Below are 17,182 nucleotides of genomic sequence, written 5' to 3' on the forward strand. Positions count from 1 at the left end.
CACAACCCTCTTGGCAGTAGCTGCTCTTTTTTTTTTTTCACTTGGTGCTAGAAGGCTTCCTAAGAAACCCAATGTGGTTTAGCTCCTGGGTATCTGAAAGCACTCATGCTACACATTATTTAGTTGACTTAAGAAGGTCTGTCAGGTTTTATTTACAGTGCTCCAAACTGGACAGGAAGAAGAGCAGACATTCTAGTATTCTTCCAGGACCCTTTTGAATTTAATCCCATCTAATCTAACCTCTTGGACATATGAGGACATAGGACTATGAATCCCAAAGTCATTGAAAAAAATCTAAAAGTGGTAAAATCTTAGATGTGGAAGGAAGAGTACTTACTGTTTGGTTCCATTAAATCTAAAGTCTCTGGGAGCTGTAGTCCTAGAGCATATATGTATTTTTTTAGGCCAGAATCAAATTGATTTAATTCACCAAGACACTTCTTGCTGGTCCGTCTTCCTAAGGACAGGAAGCAAAGCCGCAATTTTATGTGATAGTAATACTGCTAAGTATTTTGTCTGTTAATTAACTATTGTAGTTATTGCCTTGGATAATGAAGTGCCCCAAATTTAGTATTACTAGTCTGATGGATTCTACAGGTCTGGAAGTCAGGTATGGCAGGGGTTGTCACTGCTCCCTTATGTGGAGGATCTCTCAGGGAAGATATCATTGACTGGGGACAGGGATTTGTCGGGAGACTTCTTCACTCAGGTATCTAATTTTGAGTCTGATGCCTCCCAGGCTGGGCTTGACTGGGGCTACCAACCAGAGAGCCTCCTTGAAGAACTAAACATGGCCTGGGCTTCTCACAGCATTGCATCTAGCTTCTAGGAGAGGGTGCCCCAGGGAGGAGCATCTGGAGAGCAAGTGCTTAAAGGGACAGAAATCACAGCATGTCCTCTGAGATAGTTGCGTAAGTCATGCATTGTCACTTCTGCTGCATTCTGTTGCTTACCAGTGAAGCCCTGAGGCCAACTGAGGTACAAGGGGAAGGCACTGGCTACATTTATATATTTATTTTATACATTTATATATTTATTTTTTAGTTTTTGGCGGACACAACATCTTTGTATGTGGTGCTAAGGATCGAACCCGGGCGCGCTACTGCTTGAGCAACATCCCCAGCCCCAAACATTTCTTGATCGTTGGAGTATTGGGGTCACAGTGTAGAACATCACATGAGAGGGACAGATGTTGCTGTCTTTGGAAAATACAGTTCACCTCCGTAACTGTACAAGAATCATGAAAATATTTTCTATTTTTTTTTAACTACTATTTTCTGTCTTTCTCTTTCAACCTGATACTTAGTTTCTCTTTGTGACTGAAAGTTTCATGAACATTCTGTTTGGAGGTAGAAAGTATGGTTAAACTTCTTTCAAGCAAATGTGCTTGAAATGGGCAAATGACATTGTGAAGGCCTTGCTAAAGGAGAAAGGAGCCATTGATAGTACTTTTAAGTTCATTTCCTGGTAATGAACTAGCTACTTGTCATCAGTGTCTTTATCATCTAGTAAGGAAATGAACACTGGTATCTTGTTGATTACTAAGGGGTGAGTCATGATAATTTACTGAAAGCCTTTTGAGTATTCTCTGAACCAGAAACATTGATAAACGATGGAAATAAAAAATAAACATAGGGGCTAGGGCATAGCTCAGTGGCAGAGCACTTGCCTAGCATGTTTGAGGCACTGGGTTTGATCCTTAGCACCATATAAAAAAAAATAAGCAAATAAAATAAAGGCATTCTGTCCATCTACAACTACAAAAAAAAAAAAAACTAAAAAAAAAAAAAAAACCCATAGACCTACTCTTAAAAGGAAGCCTCTCAGGCTAATTGAGGGATCAATCATTTTGGTAAATGCAAGATGCTTTGCAAAGAGGAGGAAGAGCTAGCCAAGGCAAAGTAAAGGGAAGACGGCAGGTAGGGTAAGAACAAGGCAGGTAAGGTGTCCTGGAAAGTGTGCCTGAGCTGAGTTTAGGTTGAACAAGAATTAACCAGGTATTAATTTCTTATTGTTGCTGTAACAAATGACCACAAACTTGCAGGCATTAAGGAACCCAAATTTATTATCTTACAAATTCCATAGATCAGAAGTATAAAAAGAGACAACAGGGTGGTAGCTTTCTGGGAGGGAGTCCGTCTCCTTGCTATTTTTAGTTTCACTTACATTCCTTGGTTTATGGCCCCTTCCTTCAATTTAAAAATAGGCAACAGGGCTGGGGATGTGGCTCAAGCGGTAGCACGCTCGTCTGGCGTGCGTGCGGCCGGGGTTCGATCCTCAGCACCACATACAAACAATGATGTTGTGTCCGCCGATAACTAAAAAATAAATATTAAAAAAAATTCTAAAATTAAAAAAAATAAATAAATAAAAATAGGCAACATAGTATCCTGTGTTTGCTTCTGTTGCCACATCCGCTTAGTTTCTCTGACTCTGATCATAGCATGTAAAGAGAGCGAGGATGTCATTGGATACTAAGAAGATGGTGTTTTAAAGCTTCAGGGACTTTAGTTTGCCCTGAATTTCCACTCTTAAAAGGGGTAGGATATGAGAAAGGTTTGGATTTAATGTCGGGGGCAGATTATGAAAACCACATTGCTTATCCCAAAGTCTTTGTTTCTACAAGCTCCAGGAAAGCAAGGAGCAGCAGAAGGATTGTATCCTGCAGTGATTGGTTGTTTAGACTCTATTTAGTATAGAAATAGTTCTTCTCTTTTGCTTCAAGTCAGTTGGAGTGGCTTAGCATGAGGTCATTTTGACACTGCAGGCTGAACTTGAGGTCTGAGATTCATTTCAGAAATTTTGCCATTCATATTTCTCATTCCTTGGGCTTCTTCCTCCATTGACAGTCATTTGCTTCCTCAATTGCACACTCCATTCACCTTTTTTTTCCTCTTTCATAATTGAGATTTTGTTGGTTGTATTGAGAATCTGTACACAGACATTATACTTTTTTTTACACAGTTCTTAATGTAGGAATTGAAAATCTAAAAAATCTACACTGTGATTCTTTTTGACCATTCCAGTGGCTTGCGAGCTTCCAATGTGGAAGCAAATTTTCCTTCACAGAATATCAGGTTCCAATATTTTCATATGCGGATCAACTTTTACCAATTTCACAATTTTCTATCATATATACCACCATATACACAAAGTTTGATCTTTCACAGGACTTTAATAAAATTATTAGGAAAACTGACTACTGGGCTACCATGACCAAAGATGAGACAGAACCACACAATTCTGACAGGGCAGGAGGAGGAGTTTTTCATTGACTTCTGACATCTGTCCTTTAAAATAGTTCTGAAATGCTAGATGTATTAACTGGAAGAAGAATAAGATAACTCACATAAATGTTTTATATGGCAAGTAAGCACAGTAAGCCCCACAAAGAAACAAAGGAAAGATTTGGAATGGCAGTGATACTACGATGCTATGATTTTTGTGTGTTTATTTCTGTTGCTTGAGAGATTTGAGAAGTAATATTCCTTACATGGCTGGAATGCCCCTTTTATGCAGGGTTAGATGTTCTCCCTATTAATGTTTTACAAGGATAGTTATTTTCTTTTCTCAAGAGCTCAATTATCTTTTGTGTAACATTTCTCCAAAACTAAGGGTATTATTGATCATTATCACCTCCCCCCGCCCCAGAACTCCTGAACAAAATCAAAGTTTGTTGAAACTTTTAAGAAGCTGTTGACCCAATACATACATATTCTTAGCATGGCAAAATAAAAGGCATCATTTTTATACCACAAAAATTTCTATTGCTTTGAGAAAGACAGAACAGACTTTAATAAGTAATTTGTTAAAGACCAAATGTATACTAAGGTCACAATAAAAGGATATTAATTCCAAACTCTAAGAATCTAATTATATTTATATGTTTATTGCCAAATATAATTTAAATTTGTAAAACATGTACATTTTTATATATGTAGAATCCACAGTTAATACATATGGGTTTTGTTTGGTTATTTTCTTTTTAAACTAGCAAACAGTCATCTTCAGAGAGAAATCATGAACAGATTCATGAATCTGTTACATTTTCTCCTGTGTTGTAGACATTCATCAGTAAATTTAAGTCTCATATATAAAAGGGAATATATATGTAGAAATAGTATGACTACTATTTTTATTTGGTAAATATTGAATTTTATTATTTGCTTATTGCCAACAGGCTAGTTAATATTATTTTGTTAATACTCACATATACTCTGAAGTAGGAATAAGAGAGAGGCTCAGACTAAGTGGGCCTACCAACATGCTCTAGTAAATAGAAGTTCTGGGATTTTGACCTAGATCCATTTAACTTTACATAACATATCATCACATTTCAAGCCCTTTCCATACATGTTCATATGTTTTCCCCAACTTTTCACTAAAACCCAAACCTAATGGGAATGGATATAGATTGGGTTATTTATTGGAGCATTTGAAAATAGCAGTAAAATTCAGGGCAGACTGGGCTGTTAGAAGGGGCCTCAAATTGAGAGGTGTGGGTCTGGGTAGGGTCATAAAGAGGGAAGAGACCTGATCTGGTAGAGAGAATTCTGGGCACAAAAGGATTGGCCTGAAGTTTGCCTCAGAAGGCAACATAAGTGCCCAGCACAGTGGTGCACTCCTATAAACCCAGTAGCTTGGGAGGCTGAGGCAGGAGGATCATGAGTTGAAAGCCAGCCTTAGCAACTTAGGGAGGTCCTAAGCAACTCAGTGAGACCCTGTCTCTAAATAAAATACAAAAAAGAGGTGGGAATGTGGCTCAGTGGTTAAATGCCCACAAATTCAATCCCTGACACCAAAAGGGGGAAAAAAAAAAAAAGACAAAATAAGTCAGAATACATTTGCTAGCTGACACCCACCCCCCTCTGCCCTGCCAGACACAAATACCTGGAGTCCTGTTTTACAGAACAGAGCATGACATGATTAAGGTCCTCAGGAAAGTCATGGAAAGATTTGAAATCTGTGATTAAAAAATCTCATTTTGAGGCCGGTTGCAGTGGCACATGCCAATAATCCCCACAGCTTAGAATGCTGAGGCAGGAGGTTCACAGGTTCAATGCCAGCCTCAGCAATTTAGCGAGGCCTTGAGCAACTCAGACCTTGTCTCAAGATAAAAAATAAAAAGTGTTGGGGATGCTTCTTAGTGGTTAAGCACACCTAGGTTCAATCTCAGAAAAGAAAAAAAATTCTCAATTTGAGAGCCTGGCATGGTGATGTGACACATACATGTTGGGAGACTGAGGCAGGAGGATGGGAAGTCCCCAGTCAGCCTTAACAGCTTAGCAAGGCCCGGAGCAACTTTGTGAGTCTCTGTCTCAAGATAAAAAATAAATAAAAAGGGCTGGGGATGTGGCTTAGTGGTTAAGCCCCCAAGTTCAATTGCATAACAACAACAACAACAAAATCTCAACTTGAAGATAGGTAAAAGTAGAAGGGGGAAAGAAATGTACACTCAGTACTTTATAGTTTATGAAATGTTATATATATATGTTTTATGATATTCTGATTGAGTTTGAAAATCTGATAAAGATTTTTATGTAATTCAGATAAATCTTTGTAAGGATTGTGGTTCCGCATAAAATTCCTTTGAGGGGAGAGATGCTGGAGTTCAAAGATAGGTGGTTCAGTTGTCAAATTGGGCAAATTTGGACCAAGCTCATGCCCATGACAAAGGATATGAAGACAGGAATTTGAAGAAGAGTCCACAGGTAATAGGATGATCCACTGAATAGGGGGATGGACATATATATAAGGAGAATCTATTCAAATATTATATATTAGGTTAAGAAGAAAGTAGCCCAACCATGATAGATAAATAGTCTGGGAAGTACTTTTTTTTTTTAAGAAAATAAAATTTGTTTTTTATTAAATTTGATAGCTTATAACTGGTAAAATGCCCAAGGTCAAATTCTTAGTTGTGCACTGAAGATAAGTGAGAGAACAGGCTTAATTGGAGGTGATTGAGGGGTGAGTGCATAATTCAGATAGAAGAGGATTGTAACCGAAGAAGTGAACTCTTCCCCAGGGAGTCTATTCTAGAAAGAGAACAGTAATGAGACAAAGCTAGAATGGGCTGCAGAGATGCTTGGAAGAGACCTGTATGCACAAAGGGATGGCCAAGAAGTTGAGGGATACTGGGCCTGGCATCTTGTGGTGCACATTCTGGCTTTAGGTGAGAAGTTCGTCAAATGGTTCTTAACATCCCTTCCAATTCCAGAATTTTATAAGTCTATTTAATATTGTCTCTATAAACGCCTGTGTGCATAACACATGTGTGTATGTATTCATATAGTTCCATCTAAGAGAAATTAAGTGCTTCTTTGACTGCAGATAACAATAAAAATGGCTGGTGTCTTCATTTACAAACAAGAACAAAAACTCACATGACCAAGGCCAGATGGCAATACTAACAAGATTTTAGATTGCTGTTATTTTAGAAAGTTTATTAATAAACTTTCTGTTACTATAGCAAAGAAACTGAGTCAATTAACTTACAAAGAGAAAAGATTTACTTTTGCTCATGATTCTGGAAATTCTAGCCCAAGATCAGATGACCCCTTTACTTTGGGACTCTGGTGAGGACAGCACATCATAGTAGGAATGCACAGTGGAGCAAACTGTTTACATGATGGGCCAGGAAGAAAAGACAAAGAAAGGAATGGGGCAGAGTCCCACAATCCCCTTCAAGGGCAAGCTCCAATGAACTAAGGACTTCCCTCCCACTAGGACCCACTTCCTAACGTTCCATAGTACCACCTCCCATAGTGCCACCCTGGGGACCAAGCCTTTAACACATTCAACATCTGAAGAATAGCAGCCTGTATCATTGACATTAGTCCCAAGTTCCCTTTTGACCCCCTTCAAGATGATTTTATCAGTCTCTGGAAAACAAACAAACAAACAAACAAAAACACCCTATAGCATGTCTAACAACTTCATTGCTTCCCTAGCCAGAAAAGTGTGCTGGTCATGCTGTTGGTATTTGCCATTAGTGAGGGTCTGCCTCTGGAAGCATTCCTGGTTTGTGTAGTTTTTCAGAAACTCGGTTTTTGAGTCATTATTTAAGCTTTTCTTTCTCAGTTCCCTGTCACATCATGAACTCTTTTCTGCACACTGTAGTTCTATGTTCATCCTTTATTCCTTTACCACAGTAGTGCTTGTGGCTCCTGCCCAACTCTTTCATTTTGTATATCACTGTGCCAAGGATATATGGTCATACTTAGTTTTCATTCATAATTGAAACACACTCAGTAGAAGAAAATGGCCCAGTGGTTCCTGATTATGGTCCAACAATCACTGTCAGGCCCCTTCATCATGCAGTCATGCTCTGACAGAATCTCCCCCTTAGCTCTGCGTCACTGGAGGGTGGAAATGGCCAATCATGGTAACATGAGCTATAGGCTTTGCTTTGTTTTTGGCAGTTTGGTTTTGACTGTGGGATATAAGGGCTCCTTTTCCACCAATAAACATACCAGCAACACATGTGGTATCCCAGATTTACTGGTACACCACCAAGAAAAACACTGAATTTTCCATTTTGAAGTAGTTTCCAGGAATAGGTGTAAAACTAGTAAGTAGTGTTTTCTATGTGGTAGGTGTCAAGGACATGTTTAGTGTGTGGGTAAAAGATAATACTCCTTTTGTTCCTCACATATTTGTTCTTGATTGATATCAGAGCATGTCAGGTATCCCAGGACAAGTCTGTTTACTTGTGGATTCATTGAGTCCCATTCCCTGAACTTTGGAGAATGCTTACACTAAATTTCTCTCCCAGGTCGGGGAAAACTGTTTCTGTGCTTCTCTCATTCTTGCCTGGATTCTAACATTCTCTTGGCTTTGGGAGAGGATGTCTAGTCCTGCAATGAGTCCACATTGTGACCATGTGACAAGTGTGGGCAACTCCCAAATATAACCAGAGAACTTTTAGGATTGCAATTGTCCAACCTGGTGAATGAAGTTTAGGGATTGTACTTGGTTTTGTTAAACAAAAGAACTGAAGGGAAGTCTTCCCCGCCCCCACCCCGTACTTTGTAAAGTGGTGGAGGCCCCTTTCTGTATAAGGAAGTCCCCCTGTCTGTGTGATGTGCCTTGATCTGTATGAAGAGATGACAGGTTTAGAAGTTCTTTATATGGTATGGTTGATTCTTGAATTATTTTGCTATTAGATATCCATTTATTTGCGTTTGTTTTAGGAATTCATCATCTTTGTAGAAATAAAGAGGCTATGTTTCAATCTAGTAGTAGTAAAGCTTTTGGGCTCTGAGATTTGCCCCCCACTCCTCACTTTTTTTTTTTTTTTTGCTTTGTGGTATGGGTGTTATGATTTTTAATTTTTTTTCCATAGGTAACTTTTTGCCTGGGGCAGTTTAAATATTGAACCCAGGGCCTTCTAGTTGGTTAAGTGCAAATTCCTCCCGATTGAGACCCAGAATAGGTTTTAGGATGAGTTTGGAGAAGATACGAGAGAAAGGAGATGTGAAGTGAGAGATAGAAGCAAGTGGTAGACAAACTTAAGGCATTTGCCTGTAGTTTTCCTGAGGTCCTTGATCTGTCAAATAATGAGTTATTGTCTTCATGGGTTTTGAATTCATGTTTCACCATTTTTGATTTAACCCATGAAGTCCCAAGTTTTCAATTCTGTGAATATTTCAATAAAATTTACAGGAATACACTAAAATGGGTTGGAAATCACAATCTAGAACTTATATATTACTATATTAATATCATTATAATTATATTGCAGTATAGTTACATTCTTATGCATGTAATTATTTGTTGTGTAGATGATGGAACAAATGGGTTAACTTGATTTGTTGGAATGCAGCCCGGTGGAGAGCATGATCTGACAGCTGCCTCCCAAATAGGTCCCAAGCCGTGGTGAAAGTGCTGTAGGCTTTAAACAGCTGCAACCAATGCCATTGCTGTGGTTTAGAGGCCATGTGATAACCACTAAAGATGTGTCATTGTGCCTCCCTGCTTGACCTAATTGGATATGCTTACAGGATGAAGCGATAAACATAAATGAATGAAAGTAAAGGATTTAACAAAAAAATAAATCAAAAGAAGTAAAATGTAACTCACAAATGTAACAACAATAACAACAACAACAACAACAACAACAACAAAAGGCAGTGTTAGGCTGCCTTACACTTTTGAAGGTTCTGGCTGGTGAGTCACCCTAGAGATGGCAGAAGGCCTGCATCTTCAGGTAGCTATTTAAATATTAGTCTTTCTTGAAGAACTGGAAGTATTTTGGTCTTCTGGTAGAAATAGAAGAGTATTAAGGTTCTCCAGAGAAAGAGGAGCAATAGGACATCAATAGGTATAGCAATGGATTTAAAAGGAGACTTATGGAAATTAGTACACCTAATTATGGAAACTGAGAAGTCCTATAATACACTATCTGCAGTCTGCAGGCCCAGGAAAGACAGGGGTATAATTCAACCCAAGTCTGAAGACCTGAGAAACAGGGGGGCCAGTGCTGTAATCTTGGAGTCTGAAGGATCAAGAGGAAGCAGAGAAAGATGCATGTCCCAGCTTAAGGAGAAAGACAATCCACTTTTCCTCCAGATTCTCATGGTACCCCAATGGATTGAATTAGCCCACAACATTGGTGAGGGCAGATTTCTTTACTCAGTCTACTCATTCAAATGCTCGTCTTTTATGAAACATCCTCATAGGCATGGCCAGAGACATTATCTTACCAATTGTCTGGGCATTTCTTAGCTCAGGCAAGTTGACACAAAATTAATGGTCCCAGGTAGCCTTGAAAGAATCTCTGTGTATCCTTTCTAATGACCAGGGGATGTGAATCTTGCTAGAGAGATTCAAGTTGGACATTAGGACTATTTCCAAAAAGAAATCATTTATAAAATACTGTGTTGTGGATCCTTATGCTCTAGAATTTAATGAAGGTTAGGGAAGTGGTAAAAGATACATTTCTTATTTAAACTGTGGTATGTTAACGCATGGTCCTTTGGGGATTTACTATCTATTTGCTTCTGTGTCAGGATTCTTTATTCAGTACAGCAAGATACATGCATAGAAAGTAAGATAATCATCTGGATTCTTTGTGTGCCTGCTGCCAAACATCTGGATGTTTGGAACCATCTGGAAAAATGAAGTTTTCACAGGGGTTTTTAGCATTATTCAGATGAAACCTTCGGCTCATAATCAGAAGCGCCCCTGGCTAACTTGGATATAGATGTTATATTAATTTATAAAGAGAGAGGGTTGATTGGATTGCAGAATATATTCAGTTGCTTAGTTTTCATCCCCCCCCCCCACTGGAATGAAATAAAGTTGTTTAGTTTTAGAGCATTTTAGTTAGATCAACATTTCCTCCTTTTAATCCCAAAGAGACTTGAGAGCCAGCAGCAGGTCCAGTGGTCTGCTTCTGTCACGGCAGCCATTAGGTGTCTGTGTATGACGTAAAAGACCCCAATAACCATAGAATGTCCCAGAAAAGTCGTTTTGTCCGGCCATTATGGCATCAGTAATCCTCTGACTGCAGGTGCTTACAACTGAAGGTAAAAGATGCTTTTCACCTAGGACTAATGATGCAATAATTGTTTACTTCATGAGGCCCTGAGAAGAAAATGGAACTTTTGTTCTCAGGCAGGCCCCGAGAAGGGTAGTCTAATCAGTCATAACAGTGTGTGCCTCTAAAAGTGTGCCTTTCTGTAGGGAGCCCCTTGGCTCACAGGGGCCTATTGTGAAGAGAGAAAAAGAAAGTATTGAGGCAGGCGCCAGGCGACAGTGTAAGGAGGAAACACTTAAGCAAGGGGCCTTTAATTTTTATATAACTAACCCCGAAGCATTTATTGCCCCCTCCTTAAAGTCGGGCCTTACTCTTCCTGCAGACTTGGCTTGCCCTGGGAGCTGTTGCTGGGGAAGCCAGAGACAGCCACTGACCCTGAAGGACACAGGGGTGGCTGAAGGAGTCTGTTAATTTCAACATCTGGTTGGCAAGATAATACTCTTTATTACAAAGCTTTTGTATAGCCATCTTCTCTCTGCTCTGAGCCTTTAGGGAAATCATCTACTAACCTCTGCCCACCCCAGAGACACTTTTAACCACAGACTTCTTTGCATCCAGGATCCTAGGTCTATCCAAATGCATTGGGATACTGTTCTGAAATGCATTTCACAGATGTTGGAGAACATACTTGAGTTGTTTTTTTGGCAGGAGTTGTACTTTTCCTTCAGTTCTTGTTTAAGTGAAAATGTATCTTGCTTTTTGAGGGAGAGGCCCATTTCATCTGGGCAGTGCAGGATTTATCAGCTTCGCAAGCAGGCTTGAACCAGCCAAGCTGAGATCGCAGTGGTTCGGCCCTCATAGCCTGGTACTGATGGTCTGCACAGCCCAGTCCATCCCTCTGAATTTGTGTTGTGTGGAATTTCCATGGTGGTCAGTTGGGGAATATCATGTTATATTGGTATGCTAGATTAGAAGGTTAGAGCTTCAAAATATTGAATGAGATTTAAAAAAAAAAAAATCCTCTGACCCAAGAAATCTTACCAGGCAACTCAATAGAATTAGTCAAATGTGGCTAGGTGGGAGGGGACATCTCAAGAATCTTTCTTATTGGGGATTTCCCCTCCTGGCTATGCCTTTGACTTTTGGAGTCCATTGAAGCTCTGTAATCTTTACAGCTTCTTCACCCTTAATTCCTCTGTGACACTTATGGCTTCTTAAAGCATAGATGGAAAATTGGCAATATAATCTTAGATTCTCAAGATAATGAATGTGGGTGGAGCCTGGTGTGGTGCTATACTCATATAATCCAGCTACTTGGGAGGCTGAAGCAGGAGGGTTTTAAATTTGAGGCCAGTGGGCAACTTAGAATTACCATGTCTCAGCCTATATGAAAATGAAGTCCAGAGATGTTCACAGAGTGGTCCAAGTTAACAGCAGAAGAGTCGCAGAACTTTGACTTGAAATCTGTGTTTTATGATCCCATATAATATGCCACATAGTCCCATTCTTCTGTCCTCACCCCTCACACCAATAGTGTTAGAGCTTAAAGGGGCAGTTGTGCTGGGGATGGGTGGGACCGGAGCCTACACATTTCCATTCTACACAGTGTTAGTCCAGGTTGGTCAATTTATTCACATGAAACTGGTACATAAGTGATTTGCAATGAAGCTGCCTCTTAGTTCACAGTTGAACACATGCTTTTCCAGTGCATGGACTTTTATTTGCCTGCTGGTTTACTGACGTTCTGGTAGGCCTACCTGTTACTATTGGAATGTGTTGCTATTGGAAAATGTGTTACTAAATGTGTTACTATTGGAACACTAAATTCTGAAAGAGGTGTGCAATCCTAAAAGGGGCTCCTTTCTAGTCTGCTTGGCTCTGCTGGGTGTCACTGTAGCTCTTAAACTAGCTCTCCACCCCACCTACTCCAGTGGCTCTTGTTATGGGCATAGGAAATTGATGGTAGAGCTGATAGGGTCATGAGAGATACAGAGAATTTAAAAGTCAAGAATGACAAATTTCAGCTGTAGAAGTCTGACGATTTTATTTCAGTTTTCTCCTCCTATATTGTTGAGCCTTTGTTCGCAGATGGAAGCTACATGTAGTAATACGTAAAGTGCAGTAAAGTATGTGCAAATGTGCTCCTGGCTTCATTTTGATTTCATTTTGATGAAGCCCTTGAGAATATTCTCATGAAGGCCCATGTGTAGATTCTGAAAATGAGTGTCTTCATTCCCACCAATTTTCTAAAACAAGGCCAGTTCAAAGGAGAGAATGGGTATGTTCGTTCAACCTGATGGTTCCATTTTAACCAAGCATGTGGGGTGGTCCAGATGTGAGCAGTATGAACGAAGACAACTTTCCTTTGATGTGGGACACAACTTTTACCAACTTCCCCAAACATATCTTCCCATTTCCTGTGGGGTTGTAGTCTACACTTGTTTAATGATTATTAGAGCCATAGAAACAAATGTGAATCTGGTTTGCATGCTTCCTTTCCTTAGAAATGAAGGGGGCCTCTGAAACCCAGATTGTTCCTAGGAGCAATGTCAGAAAATAGGACTGACCATTATCTGGTAATGGAAATGAAGCAGTGTTAGTTATCCTTTGCATAGAGAGGCTTGGTGGATCTGATAGGAGGGGTCGTTCTGGTTTGTACATTGAGAGAGGAGAGCAGTCACTCAGATTCTTCCAAGGATTCTTATCTTGGCAATCTGTCCTTTTGTGTATTTGAATTATTTTTCACTAAGTTTATAGTAACTATAAAGAGAAATATAAATCTCTTCCTTTTGAAGATGAAAACTATTTCTCTGTTTCATGACACACATGTTCTCAGCATGAATTTGTCTGTTGACAGAATGAGGGATTTGTAAAGAAATACATAATGTCTATTTCAGTCCTGCTTACCAAGCCAATATCATTTTGGAGATATTTACCCATAATGAAATTAATCTGGTGTTGCTTATTCTTGATTTGACGTCATCTCTTTTTATTAACTGGCTATGTGTAGTTTGTTTTGTTACTGCCCACATGAACTTTCCCCTGTTATTTAAAATTTATTTACTCTAATACCTTGGATGCAATCCTTGTGAGTTATCCTGTTAGTAATTTTACCTGTTCAGGGTCAGTGTACTAATTCCTGTCCTGCCTACCCCTGTGGGTCCTTCCTATTACAACAGTCCTTCTTTGCAGCTTTAACCTCCAACACAGATGGAGGTGAGGGGCTATGAGGGCAGAAATGGGATTAGGTGGCTGCATAGTGCTGCACTCCTGTGATACCCAGATGTAGCAGTGTGTGTTTCTTTTGTGTTGATCAGTTGGAAATTGAATAAACTGGAAAGGTAATTATCTAGCTATTTTTCAACTGGTCTTGTAGTTGGTAGTCAAAATGACTGAGTCAGTCTAATATTGTATAAGTCACTAGTTCCTAAATGTTTGTCCAGAAACCATGGCTTTTTAAAAGCCTGAGTTCCTAATCCCATCTGTGCAGATTCTCATTCAATACCTCTCAGCTTGGACCCGTAAAGTCTGCTGTATTTAGAAATTTGTGGAAAATTCTGGTGCACATATGTCAAGTATTATGTGTGTGATGCAAGGGTTGTGATTTTTAAGTTTATTTTTTTTTTTTTCCTGGTCTCTTAGGTAATTCTGGAAGGGTAGAACTATCCTCTTTAATGGACTATGTTGATCTGAGCATTCTGGGCTATGTGGGAGTGGGATCATTAAGTGGGCATTGGGGACTGATTCTCGTCTTGGTTTTGCCACTCTGTTGACCATCCATCAGGTTAGGGATATTTAATCTGTCTGAGACTTAGTTTTATTCATAAGACAAAGGCATCAGATTATTCAAGACACTTTTCAGCTTCCTAACATTCTTTGATTTGAAGGGCTTTGCTCTACTGGCAATTGTGTCTGTTGTCATTGTTCACTGGGTGTCTCTTACCTTTTCTAAAGGAGTGAATGCCTATTTGCTCAATAGACCATTATTCATGGTCTACTTCTTAGAAGAGCTGGTGTCTGTCCCGCAATCCAAGAGGGCCTTTCTTCCTTTTCTTTTTCTTGCCATAATCATCTTGAAGCCAGTCATTCTCCTCAAGTTCTTATGTTGGGGTGTGTGCTAAAATAAAGTTGTGGTTGTGATTCTGACCCTTTCTCTGCCAACCCTTGGCAATTTTCAACCACTGGACCCTCTTTGCAGGTGAGGATGCTTGTCCTTTTGGATGTAGATGTAACTGATGTCAGAATAGAGAGCAAGGCCTAGAGTGCTTCACTATATTCAACAAATGTTTTGTTTCCAGGAATTTGCCACATATTTGCTAAAGGGTTTGGCTGAGTGCAGGGGCAGAACATGATGCCCCCTTAGCTTTCTGGCCCTTGGCCTTCATGGAGCATCAAAACAAGTAATAGTGTTTTTAAATCATGCATGTCCATGTCACCCTACCCCCACTCAGGACTATTGAATCAGACTCTTCAGAGTGGAACTGGACAAGCAGATTTTTTCAAAGGCTGTCAATTCTCCCTTCCAAACCAACTCTTCTTCCTCCTGTCTGGGCTCATGTAATGTTCCTCTGCCTCTTGAAACTATTTTTAATTAAGGCAGATATAAATAAATGGAGAGTCATCAACAGAATTCTGTAATACTGTGGTCTTATTCTGTTGGAAGAATTTGGTCTTTAAGACTAGAAGACCCTCACAGGTTAGAGGCTGTTTCCTTCTCATTCCCAGGGTTGGGTTTAGGCCTAGGAGCTATCACTACAGATGTATTTAAAAAAAAAAATAAATGAATTTTTTGTTTTTGGTAATTGTAGATGGACAGAATGCCTTTATTTATTTTATTTTATTTTTTTATTTTTATGTGGTACTGAGGATCAAACCCAGTGCCTCACACATGCTAGGCAAGTGCTCCACCACTGAGCTATAGCCCCAGCCCTACAGATGTACTTTTGACACCTGTCTATAGTGGTTCAATGGTTCTCTCTTTACTCTAAAACATGATAGAGATTAGTAGTAAATAAGTCACCTTTTTGTGAAGTATTAACACAATTACTTGTTTATCTTCTATTCAGGGAAATTCACAAATAATTGAATTTCAATGTGCTAAGCATTGATCTGAATGTTGAAGATATAGTAGTAAATAAAACAGACAAAAGTCCTGCCTTCATGGAACTTTCTATTCATCAGTACATATGTATATTCACATGGAATTTAACATGACTGAATTAAATGTCTGCGTTGTAGCATTATGAAATACTATTTTAGAATAATTCCTCAGGACTAGCCTTGCCTGGCTATCTCTAAGATCATAAATGGAATCAAAATTTGGAGCTTAGCTTGTGAAATCTACATTTAATTTGCAAAATGCCAACTTGGGGACTGTGTTCTACTAATTCAGCATGTGGTCCATAGTTCAGGTAAATATTTTTTTGGAAGTAGAATGTATAAAGCAGTAGGTGTAGAACTTTGCTACTTAAAAGGTAGCCAAGGACAGTGACAGAATTGCAATTCATCTTTTTATTTTGGGACTAGTCTTTCTTTCACATTGTGTTTTAGCTTGATTATTTAAATATTTATTTCCGTGTATGTGAAAATACCTTGGAGCCCTGGGGTTCCCACTATTTTATCTGTTTATTTCACCTGTTCAATGAAAGCATTAATTTGAGCTAAATACTTATGTTTCAGGCCTTGGAGCTGAATTACTACTTCACGAATTTCCACAAATTTCTATATTCACCTTATGTGGGTTAATATAGCTTTCCAAATTGTCTGCTTTACTTTTGTGTTGTGATTTATGCACTAAAATTATTGATACAGTTAGACATGAAAATTTTGAGTTGCTTTCAAAGAATTTAAAAATTATTTGAATCTTTTAGTATGTCTGCCTTAAAAGTAATTTGGTAAAAGGAAAGCTGTTGTCATTCATACACATATACATACGCACTTCTTTTTTTTTTGCCATGAGTTATGATCTTGGATTCTCAATGCATTTTAAAATATTGTTGGGTGTGCAAACACAACAATGAGTTAAGAGCACATTTGATATTAATTTTAAAATATCAAGAGAATATGTAAAAGAAATCAAGCGTCAGCTTTTAGTTCTATTTCCGGTGGCTATTTGTGAATTAACTAATTTCAGAGAGAATCAGTGTGATAGAGGAAGAGGAAAAACAAAGATATTCTGGAAGTAATTATTAATGCTGAAATTTCCATATCTAATTTTGGAATGCTTGTGTTTGGAATGTGACATGGCAACAAAAATGTATGTTTCAGGTTTGTGGAGAAAAACAGCGCTTCGAGAAGTTGATGGAACATTTCAGGAATGAAGACAATAACATAGATTTTATGGTGAGTTATTTAATACTACATTCAATAAAGCAAACTCAATTTCAGCACTTTTTCCCTAAGTATATTCATACATATACATACACATGTGTTATACAGGACAGACAGAAAATTGAGTATAATATGCTATAGATCCTTTCTAGAATGTTTCTCTTCATCTGTATCTTCCCTTTGTGTTATTTGTTTACAGTTTTATTCATTTCAAACACATTCAGTAAACGCCAAGAGTGCTGATTATGTATGGCAAATAAAGGGGGAAGCCACACAACTGGGGAAAAGGAAATTGAGACCTGGTTCAAATGCTTACAACTGCCAACTTGAACTACCAATGGTACTACATAATATTTGTAGGGTATAAGG

General features: G+C 38.8%; 1 protein-coding gene across 13 annotated transcripts in view; it reads left to right on the top strand.

Annotated features, from left to right (window-relative positions):
• Fmnl2 (formin like 2) overlaps nt 1–17,182 on the top strand; it is a 278,150-nt gene that overhangs the window by 223,956 nt on the left and 37,012 nt on the right. For all 13 annotated transcript variants that reach the window (XM_078017409.1, XM_078017408.1, XM_078017413.1 and 10 more), the window contains one exon: nt 16,751–16,825. In XM_078017409.1, the coding sequence (XP_077873535.1) occupies nt 16,751–16,825 (75 nt within the window). The remainder of the gene's footprint in view (nt 1–16,750; nt 16,826–17,182) is intronic.

Source organism: Ictidomys tridecemlineatus, chromosome 7 (assembly GCF_052094955.1).
Source record: "Ictidomys tridecemlineatus isolate mIctTri1 chromosome 7, mIctTri1.hap1, whole genome shotgun sequence".
In the NCBI taxonomy this organism is placed as follows: domain Eukaryota; kingdom Metazoa; phylum Chordata; class Mammalia; order Rodentia; family Sciuridae; genus Ictidomys; species Ictidomys tridecemlineatus.